The following is a 23,587-nucleotide window of genomic DNA, read 5'->3' on the forward strand; positions in this document are numbered from 1 at the left end:
ATCTAGCTGCATCGTGAAAACAGTGTGTATCTGTGGTATCTCCTCAAAGAACATAATCAGATACCACTTTTAACCAACAGAAAAAAAAACACTGAAATCGATTATAATTACTTTGGATAGTTTAAGTAACTATAATAGTTACTAGTTAGAGTCTCTGAAGTAAAAATCCATTTATCAGATACTTTTTTAGAATTCCATCTACTTTAAACCTACTACAGATAAGCAGAGTGGATAAAAGCTTTCATCAATCTGACATTAAGGTAAATCAAAATACATGAACAGGCAATGGTTTTGAGTACTCATACAGCCTCAATTATGTGTTAGTCAACTCAAGCAACCATTATGTACTCAATAATAGGTATGACACAGCTCTGGACATTAGTAACACTATAAGCAGGCAGTCACAGGCAGCCTGCTTATACTGATGTTTGGTGCTAATATTCCTAAGAAGCGTGGAAAATAGTAATAACATGTCTTTCCCATTAGAACCTTATAGCAATGCTCTACTAGATTTCTCTATTTGTTGTATTAATAACTAGAAAGTGCAGAACAACACTGTCTTGCTATCTTAGAGGGAAAGGAAACATAGGATACCAGCGTGGGTGTAAAGTACAAATTGACAGTGTTGTGAATATAACAATATTTTCCTGAAGATTTAACCTTCTAGTGAGGGTAACTACCCTCCCTAGAAAAGACTGTGTTGGAACATTAAAAATTTCACTGGTGTACTTGATCATAAAACAGAGTAAACAGCAGAAAACTTCAACGCGTTGTTACAAAAAAAAAAACCAAACCCCAAAACCCAAAACACACAGCAGGGGAATTAGCTGGTCCTTAGGAAGGCACAAGGAAGCGCTTACAGAGTCTGATGCATTTTCAAAGCCAGTTTACAATCATTATTATCACAGCACACCCTTGTGAGGTAAACGAGTTATCATCCGTGGTTCATAAATGAAAAAGCTGAGGCACTGAATGATTCAGTCACTCGCCTAAGGAGAATGAGTCAACGTCGAGTCATAGTTGACCCGGCCTAACGCCTCCTGACGACCAGTCCAGGGCTTAGTCAGCGGGGCCCCGAGTGGCTTCCCTGGCTGGCACCTGGACTTAGGCTATTTCTGTTCACATTGTACAGCAGAATAGTGGAACAGAGAGGAGAGAACTTACAAATCATTTTTACTTCCACTCAAGCTTTAGCCCTGATATCTTACTCTCAGGACTTAGGACAGGAAAAGCTGTCGGGTGCACTCCCCCTCCCCCAACTTGTGGCAAGTGGGTACCGTGGGCGGTTCTCCCACCCGCCTTCGCAGTGATGGCGAGTGACCACCAGCGTTAGCGGAGCCGGGGGACGGGGGAGGGTTGATTGCTTAAACGACTCTCCATCGCCACCGCCTCTTTTTGAAACTAAAAGAAAATGGTGGGAAGTCAAAAGAAAATTAAATAAACACGCCGGCGACTTGTCCTACGACCTCAACTAAACAAATGAAGCTTTATAGCGCGTGCTGAACCTGCAGTCCCTAACCTTCTCGGGAAGATGGGAGGACAGGGCAACAAAGGGCACAGTAGGCATGCCTGGCAGTAAGTGCGACAGCAGCTACCCAGGCGGTAGAACAGAGGACTGAAAATCACCCACCAGCACGCGGGTGTCCGCCGGGGAGAGAACCGCGAACCTTACCCACGGACCACGTGACCAGCCTTTTTTTTTTTTTAATTTTCTTTGCCCTTAAAAAAAAAAAAAAAAAAAGAGCGAGCGAGAGACTCCACTTCCCAGAAGCCTCTCGTTACCCACGCAGCAGCAGTTTTGCGCAGGCGCCACTAAGTCCAAACGGACGCGTCCGTCACGTGGAATTAACTAGCCAACCCGGTTTGAATCCTATTTTTTCCTCTCACCCCCCCCACCCCCTTCAGGAGCGGTTGTGTGATCAGATCGATCTAAGATGGCGACTGTGGAACCGGTGAGTATTGCCTTTGGCCCCCACCCCCACCAGTCCCCGCGCTACGTCTCCCTTCGGACTGCGGGACCCCGCGGGACGGCGTTCCCTGCGCGTACGTTACCCCTTGCCGCCCCCTCCCCCTCTTCTTGAGCCTGACCTCCCCGTGGGCAACTTGGGGCGCCCCGGAGGCTGGCCCTGGTGGCGTGTAGCGCACACGTTCTGGTGGGGGCCCGAGAGCTGGGCAAGAGGAGGGGGTGAAGGGCGGCGGGGCGCTCCTGCCGAGCCGCGAGGTAGCCCACTTGGGTGGAGGTTGATTTGGGCCCTGGGATAGGAGTGTGGGGTTTGTCTTCGGGATAGGAGGGCGCGGGGCTGCGTCCTACCGGGAGCCCGGAGCCCCAGGGAGGGTGGGCGGCGTGCCGGCCTGGAATGAGAGGGAGGAGGGAGCCCCGGGGTAGTCTTTGCCTCCTTCTCCCTCCCACCCTCCAGCCCGGTGGCTCGGGCGCGGGTCGCGTGCTGGTCTTCAGTAGTCCGGTGATTAGAGCCGGTGGGCTGGCGTTGCGGGAGCGTGGGTTGGGCGGGACTGGTGTGGCGGCACGCGCGGAGAGCATCGACCTCGCCGAGGGGAGCCGACGGGAACTAGCGCATGTTACTCCAGCGCGCCGGAGAGTTGCCGGGTTTGGCGGCAGGGGAGGCGAGAAAGGTTTGGGGTGGGGAGGAGAACCCTATGTCTCGCAGTACAGATCTCTGACTAGGATGAACGGTGGTGGCGGCGAGGGGGATCACTTTGTTCTCGCCCCTCCATGCTTGAGACTGGGCTGTCATGGAGGAGGGAAGGGGGAGGAGCGAGGCCTACAGATCGCTGCTGCGGGTCTGGGTGCCGACCAGACCTGGTGCATTTCTCATACGCCTGTCTTCCATTCATTCATCGGTTCCGCGCAGTGCGCACGCCTCACAGAATGCAATGAGTCTGGATCCTGTTCTTTCTTGTTTTTATTGTCCAAAACATTTCTAAGACACACTTTATTGCAAATAGGAACTTTTAAAATAATTTCCATTTATTTTCTTTTTATTTATTTTGCAGGCTTTCCTCAAATTAGGCACCATTTTAAAGTTAGTTGAAGCAAGCTGATCCCAGAACAGAAAGTTTGTAGTTACCGCCCAAAAGAGAGGGTATCTTTGTCATAGTTTGGGTTTGTTGGCACTGGCTCACTGAAACTTCTAGGCTTGCTTGTGTTGCCGTATTAGGAATGTCATATCTAAGTGGCATTGTTTTAGAGGCATAATGGAGTTTATTAACAACCAGAAAACCTTTGACACTCTAGAATCAGTTCTAGACCTAGTCTGCCAAATGTTTTTGTATGTCTTTAATAGTAGTTTTTTATTTTCGCTATGGTCTACCAATTTGCTTTGTCTTTTTAAAGGCCTTTATAACTATTGAAGAAAATAGTCCTGTGGTTTTTTAAATGGAAAGGCCTGTAGAATAAAATAAGAGCTTTTTAAAAATTACATTTTTGTAAACTATTCTTGTTGCCAGAATTTAAGGCAACTTTTCTGTGTATGATTTTATTAGTATCAGTTTTCATTTTTGTTTCTGGAAGTTAGATTGACTGCAAACATGTCTTTTAAGTTGCTGATACAATTAACTGGCTTGGGGATGTAGACTTAGGATAAGTATGTAAAGTTTTAACTTAACATCCTTTTAATGGGTTCTGGTGTTCACTTTTGGCGGGATCTGCTCTCCTACCCACTGTACCAGTGTTATTAGAAAATAGTACAGCTGGCGATAGGGGCAAGGCTAAATCCTCTAAATAGTTATGTATAATGTGAAGTTTCAGTAACAATTAGATCCTTTAGATTTTGCAGAGTGATGCGGTTTTGTTAACACAGAACTACAAAGTATTGGACTATTTTGAGTCAGTAAATATTTATAGACCTTGATATGTTTAGACCGTTGTACCGACAAAGTTACACAAGATGTGATTTATACCTTGTTTAATGTAAACGTTTAATGAGCTTAATTCCAGTCAGTGATACAGTATAGTATTTGCTCTAGTGCTGTACCAGGATGATTTGGATACTGCGTTTGAATTTGGGGAGTAGGGAACCTAAAAACCTAATGTGTGAGAAGGTGGAAAGCCAGATTGAAACTATAGTAGTTTGAGAATGTATATAAAATAGTATTGGAATGTTTATTTTTAGTGAAAATGCAGATTTTTTAGCACTTTTAATGTGCCCTTGTCCAGAGGTTATTTAGAATTCTTTTTGGCAACTTTAGATTGCCAAGAGATTTTTTTAAAAACAGCTGATTAATATTGGTTGGAATTGTGATATCCCCGCTGAAGCCTACAAAAAGCATGTTTATTCAATGCTATTAGGGGTAGCTTGTGAGTTCCCTTACTGCTTTTCTGCTGGGCATAACAAGCACTTAAAGAGCCATGGTTTTTTCCTGCTTGTCCCACCTTTCATAGGCACTTGGGGACTTTTTATCTATGTAAATTACATAAAATGTCAGTCATTTCAATTTGATATTGAGATTTGTCTCAAGTGCATGTGTATGGGTTCAGTTGTATTAAATTTGTTGAGAAACTTGATAGGTCAAAGTAAAGGAAGCATTTTCCCTTTTTACAGGTAATATGGCAAAATTTTGAACATTAGGGGTAAACAGTACTCTCCTGTTATTCTGTTGGCATTTGAATTGCAGCTGGATCAAAATTAGACTTAATATTAGTTGGTGAAGATGGCAAGGCAGTTTCCCCAGCCATCTTGTCTCCAGTGGGTCATGTTTCTTTGCAGCTTTATCTTCATTCTGTATTCTTTATTATTGGGCTGTGGAGTTGTTTGTTTGTTTTTTTACTTGTAGTTCTTTTCAAGGTAAGGCATTTTTTTTTTTTTTAGTTAAACTGAAGCCATATAATTTTACTTGATTTTTACACTATGTCCTGAATTTTTTAAACTGTATATTCATTTCAGAAGTACAGTCAACTTGGTCAGCTGATCTGTTTCTTTTTTATCCTTTAGAAAGATGCTTTGTATTGCAGAGTTTATGTATTACAAGTGAATAGAGCTTAAATACATATTGACAAATATGTTGTTATATAATTCAGTGTTTTTTTGTTAACCAAAGACCATTGATTGACAAGCATATCTTGCAAATTAATGTGTGTTCTTGCGTTAATGAAAGAGCCCTGTGTATCAAAATTCATTCATAAAGCAGCTAAATGGTTTTAATGTTTATATTCCAAGTTTCACTTCATTTTATACTTTGAATTACTAGTATACATAATTTTTGACATAGAGAAATTCAGTTTAGAAATAGACACAGTATAACACTGAAGTTGCAGAGAATAATGTGTAAAATCAATTATATAAACTTAATCCAATTTGGACAGAAAACTTTAGGCAAATTTTTAAAAATGAAATAGTCTGATTTACATATGGTTAAGAATATAGAAGTACCAGTAGTTCTGGATATAACAAGGAACCTGTGAAATAGCTCTTTTAGCAATGGTAATTTCTACTTTTCCTTGCTACTACTGGAAATTTTCTGGTTCTTCTGGCACCTGTGACTTGCTCTACCTTTGTTATAGAGATTATTCAGAGAGGTGTAAGCAAACATGATTTATAGTCTAATTTTAATATCTGTGTGACCTTGAAGACTGAAAATTCTAAGTGTAGCTGAAAAGTGGAAATAAGATGTCTCATAATGATTTTGATGTTTTAATGCAGTATTCTGAGATGACCTGTATCAGTTAGGAAGAACTAGATAAAGTTCATACTCCATGAATGTGTTCCATGCAGGTGTGTCCATCCATATCTAGTATATGCATTTTTCCTTTCTTTGGTAGGAAATTCACATAACTGCCTTTTAATTGTCACTCTTTGGCCGTTAGCAAAAAATGCAAAGCTTATGATCCACAAACCTCAGACACTCTATTCCCACTTCTAGCTCTACCATAAAAATCACTAGTGTTTCTTCAAGAGTTCCTGTTTGTGTCTGGAAAAAAAGAATCACTTTTGTCTCTTATGAACTGAAGAGTCATCTCTAGAACCTGAGAATGTGGTCAGAAAAATAAGATTTTTTTTGATACATTATTTCACAGAAACAATGGGAAGCTATACTTTGGTCTTTCACTCTGTGTTCAGTAAGTTTATGTGGAATTATGACAAATCTAACCGGCATTGGATTTCTAGCAACTGACTTAATGAAAATAGCCTTTTAAACAATCTGTTATATCTACTTTTAAAATAATTTTTATTTGTTTATTTTTAGAGGGGAAGGGAGAGAAACATCTGTGCGTGGTTGCTTCTCATGTGCCCCCCAGTGGGGACTTGGCCAGCAACCCAGGCGTGTGCCCTGACTGGGAATCGAACTGGTAACCCTTTGGTCCACAGACTGGTGCTCAATTCACTGAGCCACACCAGCCAGGGCTCTGTTTTTAACGTAGGCAGGTCTCTATTTCTTAATAGCTAAAATATACCACTTGCTGTATGTTAGGCACCACACTAAATGCTTTATATACATTAATTAATTTAATCCTTACAAGCAGTCCTGTGAGGTAGGTATTATTATTCTTTTAGATGAGGAAACCAAGGCACAGAGAGGTTAAGTAACTTTGTGTGACTAACTTGCCCAAGATCACACAGCTGGTAAGTGGTGGGGTGGGGTTCAAGGTAAAGCAGCTAAGTTCCAGAAGATGAGTTCTTAACCATGATACTCTTTCCAACAGGCATGCAATGTGCTTTCCTTGTGCAACTTGGGGAGATTAATTTGATAAACTTAACTAGATATTTTGCTCAAGCTATAAGAGAAAAATTTGTGAACATTTGTTTTCAGGCTACTACAATGTTTGATAACTAAAGTACAGAATCATAAGGAAATAAATAGCACCTTGGTGTCTACATCTGAGGAGTAAACAAGTAGTTAGTTATAGTAGTCATATTTTAGTAACTGATCCAGAACTTTATGGATAGATTTCTTAAGAAAGTGAACTGTCATTTCCCATCTCCAGTTTCTCATTTATTTCTGGACCATGTCAGTTCAAGTGATTGACAATTGCCAGTTAAAATATTTTGCTACTGAAATCAGTAGTACATTTTTTAAAATTTGAGATTATGAAAAACTGAATTGTTTTTGGGAAGGTAGTAATAAGACCACAAGAGTTCTCTGAAACTCATGGTTTTATAGTACTCTTAAAAGCAAAATGTGCTTTTGCATGTTTCTGGTTGTCTTTTAAACTTGGTACTATGAAATGCTATATGGAAATTAGTTCTAATCTTTATTAATTAAGGCAAGAAAATTTGATATTTTAATTGGAAAAATAAAACATCTTTCTTGTAGTTCCCTTCCTAATCCTCTTAGTATTTTAGGATGAATACTTTTTATAGGTGAAAAATTCATATTTTAGATGTTTTTCAAAAATTTCTATCAAGGCCACATAGTTCCTTAAGTAAGAGAACTAGAATTTAGAAGCAGGTCCTGGCCTCAACTTTTATTACTATTCTATTCAAAAAAGAAATAAATCAGCTCAAACTAAAAAGTTCAATTCTTTATCTTTAGTCAGACTTCTCTTACTGTAAGGATAAAAATCAGTGCATGCATCATCATTATACAGAAATAAATATAAAATCATCTGAAAGGGCGTACCAGATTTATGGGGATTTGGCATAGTGGGGAGAGGAGTGATACTTTTTTCATTTAAAATTGTAAACTTTATTTCTTTAAATACTGCTTAGGACGGTAAAATCTCTTGTATTTTTGGTCTGTACTTAATGGTATTTAGCTCTTTTTTGTTACTTTTTTAAAAATTAGTAATAAATGCTCATGGCCTAAAATTTAAATGGGACTCTTTAGCAATCTGGTGAAGCCTATGGCCCCATTCTTAGAAAAATGTTTTAAAATGCATCAAATAAAATACTTAAGATTACAAAGGAATTCAGGTATATTTAAGCATACAGTAAGGATTAAGGATTGAGTGAGTTAACATGAAATATTAAGGATACTGGCACAGGCTAAGTTTTATCTTACTATTGTGAAAAATCTATCTTCTTTCTATCTTTAGCGATCTAGTCCTCTCCCCAGGACTAGATCCTCTAGTCCTGAGATCCTCTGTTAGTCATTTTTTTTTTTTTTTAGGTTTCTTCTAGAGAAGGGCTATTCAAGTTAACTTTCTGTGATGCTGGGAATGCTATATATATATGTGTTATCCAACGTAGCAATTGAACACTTCAAATGTGACTAGTCCAACCAAAGAAATAAATTTTAAACTTTAGTTAATTTAAATATAATTTTAATTACTTGAAATTTAATTCTGTATGTGGCTAGTGGCTATAAAATTGGACAGCATAGCTCTAGAATCTGGAAAAATTCTGATATATACAAACATATGCATAGTGCATTTGGCTTAATTTTGTACAACAATATGACCAGTTTGGTTTGATAAGTTGTTTAATTTTATCCTAGGAAAATGTCTATATTTTATACTTTCAAAGATAATTATTTGGTCTTACATGGAATTAAAATTGCTCTATGGGTTTTTTTTGTAGGTCTTTTTTTCTATTTTAAAAATACGTGAATAGGCAGTACTTTACATTGCTCAAAACTCAATTCTCAAATGAGAATTGGCAGTACATGTCTGAAAAGGAAAAGGGCAGTGGGTAACTTGATCTACAATGAGAAAAAACATTACTGAACAAGGTAACTTAAAAATGTAATATTAGTGCATGTGGGAACTGACAGACTACTGCAGTAGACTGAGCAGTTCAGAAGTAGACTCAAGTATATATTTGGGTTTCAGTATATTTATGTTAGAAAATTTGAAATTTGTGCAAAAAAGTATATAGTGAAATCTTGTCAGCTGATCCCATCAAGTTAGATCAACTCTGGAGGTAACTAGCATTGTCATTTTTTATGTTTTGGAGAGATTTGTATATTTATAATCAAATATGTATATTCTTTAAAGAAATGGTAGTCAACTATATACCCTATACTGACACATTATGTTTTTCACTAATTGTTTAGGTTATTGCATATCAACACACAAAGCTTTCACTATTTTCCTGATGTGTATGTATTACACAGTTTGTTCTTGAACATAATTATTTTTATATTGATGTTAGGTTATTTCAGTGCTCTTTCCAATAACCTTTTTATCTCTATCATTCTATACTTGAGGTAGTAAATCTATAAGTTAAATATTTTGGCAACAAAATAGAAAATTTAAAAACTTTACTGTCAAATAAAACACTTTTGTGACTATAGCTGGATATCAGACCACCATTTTTTTAGAGCTCCTTCCTTTCAAATTGTGAAATTTTATATGTAGACAAATATAAAATACATATGTGCCTAAGTTTTAGAAAAATAGACTGAAGACCCATGTATCCATGGTCACATTCATATTTCTTTGCTCCTCTATCCTGACTTTTGTGTTATTCAGTCCCTTGAATTTTTAAATAGTACAGTTATCTTCCAAGTTTAATCTCCAGTGAATGTCTCTCTTTTTTTTTTTTTCTTAAGATTTTTTACTTATTTATTTTCAGAGAGGGAAGGGAGGGAGAAAGAGAGTGAGAGAAACATCAATGTGCTGTTGCTGGGGGCTGTGGACTGCAACGCAGGCATGTGCCCTGACTGGGAATCCAACCTGCGATGCTTTGGTTCGCAGCCCGTGCTCAATCCACTGAGCTACGCCATCCAGGGCTAATCTCCAGTGAATGTCTCTTTTAGCTATGTGTTTTAGTTTTGAAAAACTAAAAACTTGGATATGTAAGGAAAGGTTACTATTGCTACTGTTAGATGAAGTTCCCAAAAGAAGGTAAGCTGAACACCTTTTCTAGGTTATAGTTTGGCTTTAGCTTCCTGGAATTTCTGCTAGAGCACCTCTTGGGGAAACCAGTGGGCATGCTCATGAATGTGTTCTGAGAAACACAGGACTCTACATTTATCTGATGGGGCTCTGTTGTGGGCCAGGTAAAGAACCTTTAGTTACGATAGTTTGTGGTAATGGGCTGCTCTGTCTTTTTTTAAGAGTTAGGCTAAAGCTGAACTCTTCTCCTGTTACATTCTTAGCTGTTCCAGAAGGACTCCAAGAGAGAAAGGGAGCTTCCTTAACACATGGTTAAGTATAGATAAAAGTTTGGGTCAGGCAACCAATGTCTTTTTTTTTAAGGGTAGAATAATAGGCATCTTTGTCATGATGGCCTTATCAAAGGAAGATAGCTTAAATCACATTGCTCCAATCTGTACCTCTGCTCTCTGTATTTGGTGCACACCTGTCTTTTTTGGATCTCCTCTTACCGTGCTCCTGATTCTCTCTCATCTGACTTCTGTGTTGTATCTTTACACTTTCTGTGTCTCTTTTCTCCCTTTTACTTAGTTTCTTATTCACTTTTGTGGATCACACCTCTAGTAGTTTTTAAAGAATAACATGAAGGTTAAAGATTTTTGAGACATTGCATCTTAAGCAGTATAGTTTGGCCATGTGTAGAATTCTCTTCAGAATTTGATGTCATTGTTCTATGGCCATTTTCTGTTGTGGCTGTTGATAAGTCAGAAATTATCCTGATAGTTGTTTTTATTTTTGTTTTTTAATGTGACTAGTTCCCTTCTACTCCCCAGAAATTTGTAGACTCTTTCCTTGTCCCCATTTCACAGTGACATGTTTTGGTATGAGTATTTTTGTCCATTGTGTTAAGTACTCATTGGACTTTTTCAATATGGTAACAACAACTCATATTCGTCACTTCTGATATTATTTACTATTTTCCTCTCTTTTTTCTTTTGGAAACAGTTATTCAGGTAGTCAGTCTCCTAGACTGGTTCTCTCTCTGACTTAAAAAAAAAAATTAAACCTTGCTGATTTTCCATCACTTTTGCTTTATTTTCTGGGAAATTTCATTTATTTTTCAACCCTTTCTTCCTGGTAATAATAATTTTCAGGTGTTTCCTCCCTCCCTGTTTTCCTTTCCCTCTCTCCCTTCCACCTCCCTTTCTTTCATCTCCTGAATGTTCACTTTTATAGCTTCCTGTAATTGTTGTATGCATACAAAATCTTAACTCTGTTAAGGATATATATAGGTACATATTTTAAAAGGCATTTTCTTTCTGCTGCCTGTTCCCACCAAGTTGCTTATTTTCTTTTTATTTTTGAACCCATATGACAGCAAACATAGCGACTTGGAGTAGGGGTAAGGGGGTTCCGGGATCTAGTTATTTCATAAACAGCTCTTTTTAATTACCCCCTCCCTTCCTTCACCACCCCTTCTAAAGATGTTACCTGTTTCTAACACTTTAAGGATGTAACTGTGCCCATTCATCAGTTACTACTTGTCTTCCATCTACATTCCAGCTCTTTTTTTTCCCTGCTTTTTAAATCTGTAAGCAAAAAAATAAAATTAAAATACCATGATAATTATTACTTCTTTTTCTTTTTTTAAGAAAAATATTTATTTTTAGAGTGAAGGGAAGGGAGGCAGAAAGAGGGAGAGAAACATCAACTTGTGGTTACCTCTTGCATTCCCCTGCTGGGGGCCTAGCCCCCAAGCCAGGCATGTGCCCTGACTGGGAATCAAACCGGCAGCCTTTTGGTTCACAGTCCAGCACTCAGTCCAGTGAGCCACACCAGCCAGGGCTTATCATGACATTTTAGAGGTAACTTAATGTTGCATTCTGGTTATAGAATACAGCACAACATTTTTTCTGTAACTAGGCAAAAAGTGCTAGGAATGGCAAGTTTATTTTTTCTTTTTTTAATATTTTATTGATTATACTTTTACAGTTGCCCCAGTTTTTCCCTGTTTACCCCCCTCCACCAGCACTGCCCAATCCCTTCGGCAATCCTCACATTATTGTTCATATCCATGGGTCTTGTGTATGGTTCTTTGGCTACTCCTTTTCCTATACTGTACTTTATATCCCCATGGGTATTCTGTAACTATCTATTTGTACTTCTTAATCCCCTCATCCCTTCACCCATTTCCCCCATACCACCCTCTCATTTGGCAACTATCAAAAAACACTCTCTGTATCCATGATTCTGTCTCTATTCTTTCTGTAACCTTAGTTTGTTTTACAGATTCAGTTTTTGATAGATTCAACAATTCAATGATATGTATTTATTGCCATTTTATTGTTTATAGTATGGACCTTTTGCTTAAATAAGTTCCTCTAACATTTCAAATAATGGCTTGACGATGATAAACTCCTTTAGTTTTTTCTTGTCTGTTAAGCTATTTTTCTGCTCTTCAATTCTAAATGACAGCTTTGCTGGGGAGAGCAGTCTTGGCTATAGGTCCCTGCTCTTCATGATTTTGAATATTTCTTGCCAATCCATCTAGCCTGCAAAGTTTCTTTTGAAAAATCAGCTATCAGTCTTATGGGAATTCCCCTGTAGGTAACTAACTGGTTTTCTCTTGCTGCTTTTAAGGTTCTCTCTTTATCTTTAACCTTTGGCATTTTAGTTATGATATGTCATGGAGTGGGCCTCTTTGCATCCATCTTCTTTGGGACTTTCTGTGCTTCCTGGACTTGTATGTCTATTTCCTTCACCAAATTGGGGATGTTTTCTTTCATTATTTTTTCACACAGATTTCCAGTTTCTTGCTCTTTTTGTTCTCCTTCTGGCACCCCTGTGATGCAAAACTTGGAACTCTTGAAGTTGTTCCAGAGGCTGCTTACACTGTCGTCCTGTTTTTGGATACTTTTTTCTTGTTCTGATTGGTTGGTTTTTGCTTCCTTATCTTGCAAATCATTGTTTTGATTCTTGGCCTCATCTACTCCACTGTTTCCTTGTAAGTTGTTCGTTAATTAGTGTATCCTTCATTTCTCACTGGATCTTTTTTATGTTGTTGAGGTTCTCACTAAGTTCCTTGAGCATCCTTATAAACAGTGTTTTGAACTCTTCATCTGATAGATTGCTTATTTCCATTTCATATGACTCTTTCTGAAGTTTTAGTCTGTTCTTTCATTTGGGCCATGTTTCTTTGTCTCCTCATTTTGGCAGCCTACCTGTGTTTGTTTCCGTGTATTAGGTAGAGCTGCTATGACTCCGTGTCTTGGTAGTGTGGCCTAATGTAATAGATGTCCTGTAGGGTCCAGTGGCACAGCCTCCCCTATTACCCAAGCTGAGTACTTGAGGTGTGCCCTTTGTGTGGGCTGAGTACACCCTCCTCTTGTAATTGAGCCTTGATTGCTGTTGGCAGGTCAGTAGGAGGGATTTACGTAGGCCAGTCAGCTGCAAGGACTGGCTGTGACTACTGACCACCAACCTCTGCCCTTCATGGAGGATCAGCTGTGCAGGGGCAGGATGGTGGTACTCTGATGTGATCTGTAGCTGTCCACTGGATATGTAGGTTTAGGGGATTCCTGGGTAGTGCAGGCCAAGGTCAGTCCCTACTTGTGTTTTGTGTGCGGTCACCCTGCCAAAGCAGTTTGAGATGGCAGCTACTTGTGCTGGGCCTGGAGATTTTCAGGGGAAGCCAAGCTGTGAATCTAAGCTGGCTACTAGTGCCAGGCCTGGGGCCACTTAGGAAGAGGTATCAGGGCTGGAGGCTCACTAAGGCTGGCTTTTGCTTGTTTGGGAGGATTTAGGAAGTTGTGAAGCAAGAGCCAAGACCAGCTATTCATATGGAAAAGCAGCAGGGTGGGCCTATTAGTTGGGTGGGGCTGAGTTTCTGGGGATCTCCAGGGCAGGGCAAATAGCATTACCTTGATGGAGTCTCAGATATGGCACCAGTGTGCTGACTGTGTGGCCCCGTGGTGAGAGGGTTCAGAAAAGGGACAGTGGCCTCTGCCTGCTTGTCTGTCTAGAATAAAGCTGTCCCTCAGCTCATGTCCTGGTGCCAGATAATTCACTTTCTTCTTGTGCTTTTCATCAGTGGTGCCTTTCAAGCTGCTATCCCAGTGCTGGAGCTCGGAGGGAAAGAGTCTGAGTCTGTGTGTGGGTTCTTTAAGGGGAATTGCTTGGGACTCCAGAAGTTTCTTCTACCAAGTCAGTCCCTTGCTGGTTTTTGCAGCCAGAAGTTGTGGGGAATGGAACTGGAACCTTGGGCTGGGGGACTTGGTGTGGGGCTGGGACTCCTTGCTCCCGAGATATCCCTCCTGAATTTTTATCCACACAGGTGGATGTGGATTCAGCCGTTTTGGTGTCTCTGCTCCACCTACCAGTCTTGATGGATATGATTTCTTTCATTCCATAGTTGTCAGGCCTCCATTCAACTTGATTTCTGACAGTTCTGTGTGATGGTTGTTCTGTATTTTAGTTGTAATTTTCATGTGGTTGTGTGAGGAGGCAAGCTGTGTTCAACTATGTCTCCACCTTGAGCAGAAGTTGCCCAGGAATAGAAAATTTAGCAAGCAATTTGGCATTCATGTACCCAAGTGCTAGTGTCCTCATGTGCCCGGGAATTACACTCATATATTTAACAAGTAATTTGCAAGATTCATAAATAAAAGCTATACACCTTTACCTAGGAATACATTGCAGGATTTTAATACATGAAGAATATAAGTGGGTTTTAAAAATGATTTATTTTGGAAATATATTTTTTTTCCTTGAATTAGCTCAATTCAGTACAAACTGCATCAAAATGTCAGACTCTTTGCAGGTGGATAGGGACCTACACTTTATGCTGGATTCCACAAATCTACCTTAAGGCTGCTTTTGTGTAAAGGGTTATAAAACACAAGAATAAGTGCTAGAACACCAGCCTAAAATATTTACTCTTTATAGAAAAAGTTTGCAAGCTCCTGCTTTATAAAATTGTGAAGTTTATTTGAAAGAATAAGTAATGAGAATCAGCAGTGAATTTCTGGAAAGGAAGAGCAAAGGGGCAACGGGGAACTTGCTCTTCAGTGAGAAAAAACATTTACTGAGCCTAAGTACCGTAACTTTTAAAAATGTAATGCTGGTGAATGGGCACTAACAGATCACTGCAACAGACTGAGCAGTCCAGAAATAGACTCAAATATATATTTGGTCTTCAGGATAATTTTCTTGTAATAAATTTGAAACATTTAGATTGGTATGAAGAAAATAAAAATTATCAATCATTTCAACAATTAGGTGTCCACTGGTTGGTCTTTGCTTTACCCGTTTGTGGATTTTTTTTTCTTGCTGTATTCGTCTTTTCCTTTTAAATAGACTTTATTTTTTAGATCAGGTTTAGTTTTACTGAAAAATTGAGAGGAAGATGCAGAGGGTACTTTCCTATATACTTTCTGCCTCTCCCCCGTGCGCGTGCACGCGCACACACACACACACACACACGCGCGCAGCCTCCCCACAGTCCATATCAACACCAGAGTTGTATATTTGTTAACACTGCATGAACCTACATGGACACATCATCATAACCCCAAGTCAGTAGTTTACATTAGGATTTACTGTTGTACAGTCTGTGAATTTGGACAAGTGCATAATGGCATGCATTTATCATGCAGAGTAGTTTCACTGCTTGCAATTCCTCTGTCCTCTGTTGATAACATCCCTCCTGACCTCTGGCAACCACTAATCTTTTTACTGTCTTCATAGTTTTGTCTTTTCCAGAATGTCATATAGTTGGAATCATATAGTATATAGCCTTTTCAGATTGTCTTTTTCATTTAGGAATATGCTTTTAAGGGTCCTCTGTGTTTTTTTAATTAAAAAGAAGATTTTATTTATTTTTAGAGAGAGGAGAAGGGAGGGAGAAATGGAGAGAAGAACATTGATTGGTTGCCCTTGCACGCCCCCAACTGGGGACCTGGCCTATGCCTTACCAGGAATCGAACTGGCCACCTTTTGGTTTAAGGGAGGATGCATGATCCACTGAGCCACATCAGTCAGTGCCTCTGTGTCTTTTCACAGCATGATAGCCATTTTTTGCATAGGATAATATTTCATTGGATGGATGACAGTTTATTTAGGGCATCTTAAATTAAAAATAAAATGTGTCCTCTCCCCCCAAAAGTAAAGGTGCTCATTTTTATACATTTCTATAATCATCTTTTTTTCCCACATTTACATTAACATTTTAAAGTATTTTCCCAAACATCACATTTAATGCCTGTATCATGAACACCATAATTTATATTACCTTTTGGTTGTATCTTTTGGGGTGTGTGTGTGTGTGTATGTGTGTGTGTATTCTTCTGTTTACTAATATAAAATAGTAAAATAATGTCCTGACAGTTTCTTGGAAGAAAGCAAAAACTTAGTGTATTTATTGGATTAAAGAAATATCTATGGGAAAGTTTATATAGATCTTTTTACATTTGGAAGCTTGATAGTTCGTTAGCTTAAGCTAAGTAGAAGGATATAATCTACTCTGTAAACCTGGAGATACTGAAACAGTGACTACCTGGTTTTCTAACTTTTTATTTTTTATTTATGTTTTTAAAAGATTTTTTATTTTTAGAGAGGGGAAGGAAGGGAAAAAGAGAGGGAGAGAAACATTGATGTGCAAGAGAAACATTGATTGGTTGCCTCTCACATGCCCCCAACTGGGGATGTGGCCACAATCCAGACATGTACCCTGACTGGGAATTGAACCTGTGACCTTTAGGTTTGCAGGCCAACACTCAATCCACTGGGCTACACCAGCCAGGGCTAACTTACTATTTTTTTGTAGAGCTTTTTTGTCTTTTTTTTTTTTTTTTTTTTTGGTTCGTGTTCATTTTTCTAACCTTTTGAAGAAATACAGGTTAATTTCTTTTGAAAGGTGATTTTAAATATTTGGAGTATAAAAAGAAATCTTTTTTCCCCTAAAACTATAGTTTACATAAAAATTTTAACCTTTAACTTTTTTTTAACATTTTATTTATTTATTTTTAGAGAGGGAAGGGGGGAGAGACAGACAGACAGACAGACAGACAGGCATCAATGTGTGCCTGTGGGGGTCATGGCCTGAAACCCAGGCATGTACCCTGACTGGGAATCGAACCTGCGACACTTTGGTTCGCAGCCCGCACTCAATCCACTGAGCTACGCCAGCCAGGGCTTAACCTTTAACTTTTAATGTTATGGAACCTTAACAGAATTTTAGAAAGAATTCAGCTGCTTATTTGTGTAACTATGACATGTAAAATTGATTTTTTAAACTAACATTTAATAGTAAGTTTTGCTTATGCCTTTCAACATTTTTAAAGGAATAAACTTAGAAGCAATAATTGAGTTCATTAAAATATTTGTCTTTGAAATTATAATTATAAAGCTTTAAAGAATAATTGAAATAGAAATTACCATGTTACTGGAACCAATATAATTTTGTGCAGTGTAAATGCTTGTCCTAATGTTATTAATATATATTTTATTTTCACCCGAGGATGTGTTTATTGATCTTAGAGAGAGCTTTTGTTGTTGTTGTTGTTGTTGTTGTTGTTGTTTTCCTGTTTTTTTGGCCTCCTGTATGTGCCCCAATGGGGATTAAACCTTTTGGTGCACCAAGTAACGCTCCAACCAACTGAACCACTTGGCCAGGGCATTATTAATTGATGTATTTTGAAGTAGTTTTTACTTTTCTATAATGTTCAACTTATGTAAACCTTTACAGTTATTTTTTATTTTAAAAAACCTTAATTTTCATTTCTTTTAACTTCATTTTAATTAAAGTAGTGCATTTCTGGAAACACTGGTAATGTTGTTAACACTGAGACAAAACATGAATATCCATGACCAATATGTGAATTTGTAATAATCGTGGCAAAGTGCATATGAAAAGTTTGAAAAATAATTTTAGCAAGTTTATGTGGAGGGGGAAACATCAAAGTTGGTAATAGTAAAAGTCTTTCTTAAAAGTTGTATCTTTAAAATGCCCCAACTTTCAGGGCATGAAGTATTTTTCTAGGAAAAATAAAGTGATGTACACTGTTTCCTATATAGCATTGTGTCATTATCCAGATTCTTGTCTGCTGTTATCCAGTCCATCACTTTCTTTGTCCCAATCTTTCATGGATGCTCACATCATAAAATCACATAGGCTTGTCCATCCTGGGCTGCTGCTGCCTTCTTTTCTTCCTTAATTAAATTTATTGTGGTGACATTGGTTAATACAATTATAGGTTTCAAAAATACAATTCTATGACACTTCATCTGTATATTGCATTGTGTGTCTACCACCCAAAGTTGAATTTTCCGTCACTAAGTATTTGACCCCCTTTACCTTTTACTAACCCCCAACCCCCTTCGCTCTGGTAACCACTATACTGTTGTCTGTGTTTGAGTTTTGTTTTTTTCTTGTTTTTTTCATTTGTTGCTTTCAGTTTTATATTCTACATTTGAATGGAATCTGTGGTTCCTCACTTTTTGTATCTGACATATTTCACTTTGCATGATATTTTCAAGATCCATTCATGTTGATACAAATGGTGGTCTTTCATTTTTTCTTATGGTTGAATAGTATTCTATTGTATATATGTACCACATCTTTTTTATCTGATCATCTGTTGAAGGACATTTCACTTGTTTCCATGTCTTGGGCCATTATGAATAATGCTGCAGTGAACATAGAGGTACATGTATCTTTGTAATAAAATGTTTTAAAAATTTTGGGGTAGATTCCCGGAAGAGGGGTTGCCAGGTTATTTGGTCATCCTCTTCCTAATTTTTTGTGGAGTGTCCATACTGTTTTTCATAGTTGCTGTAGCACTTCACATTCCTATCAGCAGTGAAGGGGGCTGTCTCCTTTGGTTTTTGAGTTCTTTCTCACTGAATTTTTCTAGTGTGTCCTTGCATGCATACCTCTCAGAACACTGATGAAATCTTTCTTGAAAACAGTTGATAATCAACTTAGCATGCTTTCTAATAGAGCTGCCAGTTTCTTTAACCTTTTCATCAACATTCCTTTGATGCTTCTGAAGAAAATTGAATAATTGTACAACATCTGTCATTGCAATTCTCTGACGATTCCTCTCTGTCTTTGACAACATTTGGCTTGGCTCTGCACGTCATCATTTCACATTCCTGCTTCTTATCAAACTATTCTCTTTTTTTTCCCCTAGTCTCTTTTGCTTTAACTTTTTTTCCCTTTCCAGCTCTTTGTTTTGACCAGAATAGTAGGTTTACTTTTAGGAGTTTTTTTTGTTAAGGATTGTATCCCCAAGCCTGCCCAGCTTGCATTAGGTCCAACACCAGCTTATGCAGCATTTTTGTCAGTGTTCAACTTCATCTTCATTATCACCTTCTGTTCCTTAATCATTAGAAGAAAAGTGACCCTCTTCTAAGTCACACCTTTCTATAGAACAAGGGTGTCATACTCATTTTCACCAGGGGCCACATCAGCCTCGTGATTGCCCTCAAAGGGCTGAATGTAATTTTGGGACTGTGTAAATGTAACTACTCCTTAAGTAAGGACAAGGAGCTCTACATTCTGCCCTTTAAAGGCAACTGCAAGGCTGATGTGGTCCCCGGAAAATGAGTTTGACACTTCTGCTATAGAACCTCCAGTGTCAACAATGTCTTGATCCTCATCTTCTAGCCTCAGTGCTGTAGCCCTCGCTACAATGTTCATCTTCATTTTTAGTGAGTCCACTCCATCCCTTTCCACCACCACCACCACCCCCCCTCTGCCCACACTCACACATGACTCTTGAACGTTCAGGGCCATATTTCCACACTGGAAGCATCCCTTTCGTAGTTATCTTTAGATACGGGTCTTCTGATAGCCTTTGCTTTAAGTAGCATTGACATTTAAATTTTTTGTTTGCCTTGTTATCATTCTACAGTATCACACATTTTTTCTGTCTCTGTTGTCACACTTTCCTTTCTGGAATTTGAAATTCTGTCCTAAGCTGCATAGATGTGCAGAATAATACAGTTGATAGATATTAGTGCTACCTTAATTAAGAATTCATTTATTTTAAATGTACAAGATGCCTGCAAGCCTTTGTAGTAGTTAAGAGTTAAGGACATGTGCATTCAAGTTGCAAAATTGTATTCTACAAGAATTCAAGTGTAGCTTGTAGGTATTTTCTTAATGTATGAGTAAAATGCGTTTAAGTGTAGCTTGATCTAGAAACGTCCATTTTTAGCTACAGTACAACAAACTTTTTAAATTTATTGATTTTAGAGAGAAACATTGGTTTTGTTGTTCCACTTATTTATGTATTCATTGGTTGCTTCTTATGTGCCCTGACCCAGGATCAGACCTGCAACCTTGGCGTATTGGCATGATGCTGTAACCCACAGGTGGCAAATACAAAGCCTGAGGGCTGAATCTGGCTCTCTACCTTGTTTTATCCGGCCTAGAACCTTGTTTCTACCCAGTGGCAGTGCCGAGCTCCTTGCCTCTAGTTAAGGAGTAGTTACATTTATACAGTCCTAAAATTACATTCTGCCTTTTGAAAGCAACCTCAAGGCTGATGTGCCACCTCCAGCCCTGATGAAAATGAGTTTGACACCTCTGTTCTAACCCAATTGAGCTACTGGGTATGGCCATTACAATAAACTTAATAAACTCTGTTCATGAAAGAGTCTTGTGCTAGTCACTTAAGCCAGCTAATTAGGTTATTGTTATCTAGTAGATCAAATACCTACATACTAAATTTTGCAATATTTTTAGATATAACCCAATTTGTACAAATCATCGCAGCCCCTCTCACTATACCTCAGCTTCTAGTATTTTTTGTTTAGATGTCATTTTATAATAGCTGAAAAGAATATTCAAGAATACTGTTTTTATAATAAAAATTGATACATGGGATTTCACAATCCTTTGCATGAAAAAAATTTTTCCATATGAGCAGCGCTTTACAGTTTTTTGCTAAATTTCCATGTGCTGTTTTTCTACTTCAACTTTTTAATTTAGGGCACAGAGGTCACCATTTTAATCATTTGTTGCAGACTAGGAAGAACTGCAAAATCCACAAGTACACTTGGCTGATGAAATGTGAGATTAGCTGGTATTTCTTTACTACGGACATATATTTGAAAACTAAAAACCAAAAGAATTGATTAATTGAGGTAGTATTCAGTGTTGAGAGCAAATTTTTTATTCTTTAGAAGGCAGGTGATAAGACTTCACTTTGTCTTGTATTAGTTAGTTGATTATACTAATTTACTTACAGAAGGGTGTGGGAGTGGGGGAGGAATGCATCCTTTGGTAAAAAGAGACCTAGGGATTGAATGCTTGGAAATTGAGAAAGTAAAGTATTATGAAGTTTGTTTACCTGTCTTACTTGTATTAAGTAATTTTTTCCCTCAGTGTTACTTATTCATACTCATGAAAGAGAGGCTTTTATTTTATATGTAAATGTATATTTGAGGCATTTGTTCACATAGACATTACTATAGTACACTGTCTTGCATAATAATATAAACTCACTATAATTAAACATTAACATTAACTTGCTTTTTTCCCTAATAGTGTGATTTTTGTGTGTGTTGGGGGAATGTGAGGTGTACCATCCATGCCTTTTGTTCTAGTTTATTGGCAGTGACATGTACTTGCAATATAGTGAAGGTGTTGCCCTTAGGCTGTGGTACAAAGCATAGAATGTGCTGTAGGGTTGTGCTGTCTGTGTACCTTGGTAACAGTGTGTAATTACTGTCCCTCTCTGGGTACTTTGGAGAGAATGAAAGTTCTGGTAATCATAATGCTGAAGCAACAAACATGTAAAACTATGGCATGTGGTGACTCGAGCCTTGAACACTGATAGCCCTGGATTTCAATGTAGCATACAGCTAGGACAGGTTAACTTCCCAGGGCTTATTTCTGAAGAGGAGAGAAGATAGAATTGTGAAGACTGAATATATTGAGATAATATGTAATATATTGAAATAATGTATATAAAAATACGTAACAACTTCCTTGATAGCTGCTGCTTAGTGAATGTTGTCTATCAAGTAAAAACTCATAGTTTGGATGAAGTTTGAGAGTTGGTGTTACCACTTTAAAAATTACAAAGCCATCATCCTTTTCAGTTCTTACTTTGCTTACCCTTCTGCTCATTATTTCATATCTCTATATAGTGCCTTCTGTTTACTGAAATGTTGGGTAACTACAGCACCTTTTTGCAACATCTGCATTTCTATTAAGACCACAAAGGTCTTTCCAGTCAGGACTTCTGGCCAAGATGGAGGCATAGGTAGACAGATTGTGCCTCCTGGAACAACCAAAAGAAGGACAACAAATTTAAAAACAAGAAACAACCAGAACTGCCAGAAAATCGAACTGTATAGAAGTCCCAACAACCAAGGAGTTAAGGAAAAAACATTCATCCGGACTGGTAGGAGGGGCAGAGATGGGCAGTTGGGCTGAGATGAGAGGACATGTGGCAAGGGAGCGGCTGGCAGAGTGAGCAGTCCCACATTTGCATTCAGATAAACAGGAAGGAACAACTGGGGATTGAGACACACCACATAACCCAGGGTTCCAGCGTGGGCAAATAAAGCCTCAAAACTTCTGACTGAAAAAATCTGTGGGGATTGAGGCAGCAGACAAAACTCCCAGCCTCGCAGGAGAGTTCGTTGGAGAGACCCATAGGGTCTTGGAATGTACACAAATCCACCCACATGGGAATCAGCACCAGCAGGGCCCAATTTGTATGTGGGTAGCAGAGGAAGTGAGTGAGCCAGCCAAGAGCCATGCAAGTGGCATCGTTCCCTCTCGGACCCTTCCCCCACAGTCAGTACCACAACGCAACAACATGGGTTACTCCACCCTGGTGAACACCTAAGGATCTGCCGCTTACTATGTAACAAGTGTGCGGAGATAAAAAATGGCCCAAATGAAAGAACAGATCAAAGCTCCAGAAAAAAAATAACTACTAAGTGATGAAGAGATAGCCAACCTATCAGGTGCAGAGTTCAAAATACTGGTAGTCAGGATGCTCACAGAATTGGTTGAGTATAGTCGCAAAATAGAGGAAAAAGTGAAGGCTATGAAAAAGTGAAATAAAGGGAACCAACAGTGACGGTAAGGAAACTGGGACTCAAATCAAAGGTTTGGACCAGAAGGAAGAAATAAACATCCAACCAGAACAGAGAAGAAACGAGAATTCAAAAAAAAATGAGAGGCTTAGTAACTTCCAGGACAACTTTAAACATTCCAACTTCCAAATCATAGGGGTGCCAGTAGGAAAAGAGGAAGAGCAAGAAATTGAAAACTTATTTGAACAAATAATTAAAGAGAACTTCCCCAATATGGCAAAAGAAATAGACTTCCAGGAAGTCCAGGAAGCTCAGAGAGTCCCAAAGAAGTTGGACCTAAGGAGGAACATACAAAGGCACATCATAATTACATTACCCCAGAGGAAAGATGAGGAGAGAATCTTAAAATCAGCAAGAGAAAAGGAGACAGTTACCTCCAAAGGAGTTCCCATAAGACTATCAGCTGATTTCCCAAAAGAAACCTTGCAGGCAAGAAGAGGCTGGGAAGAAGTATTCAAAGTCATTAAATGCAAGGACCTACATCCAAGATTATGCTATCCTGCAAAGCTATCATTTAGAATGGAAGGGCAGATAAAGTGCTTCCCAGATAAGATGTTAATGGAGCTTGTCATCACCAAAGTGTTATTGTATGAAATGTTGAAAGGACTTACCTAAGAAAAGGAAGATGATCAAAAATATGAACAGTAAAATGACGACAAACTCACAACTATCAACTGAAATGAAAAAAAAATGTAATCAACTAGAATAGGAACATAATCACAGAAATGGAGATCACATGGAAGGTTATCAGTGGGG

The 23,587-nt window shown here is 38.5% G+C and overlaps 1 protein-coding gene across 1 annotated transcript in view; it reads left to right on the top strand.

The window, feature by feature from the left end:
* The first annotated feature begins 980 nt into the window (after positions 1–980).
* The window catches only part of EIF4E (eukaryotic translation initiation factor 4E), a 47,118-nt gene continuing 24,511 nt past the window's right edge, over positions 981–23,587 (top strand). Inside the window, exon 1 of the mRNA XM_028505969.2 lies at positions 981–1,952. Within this exon, the coding sequence (XP_028361770.1) occupies positions 1,935–1,952 (18 nt within the window). The 5' untranslated portion in view covers positions 981–1,934. The remainder of the gene's footprint in view (positions 1,953–23,587) is intronic.

Source organism: Phyllostomus discolor, chromosome 1 (genome assembly GCF_004126475.2).
Source record: "Phyllostomus discolor isolate MPI-MPIP mPhyDis1 chromosome 1, mPhyDis1.pri.v3, whole genome shotgun sequence".
Classification (NCBI taxonomy): Eukaryota; Metazoa; Chordata; class Mammalia; order Chiroptera; family Phyllostomidae; genus Phyllostomus; species Phyllostomus discolor.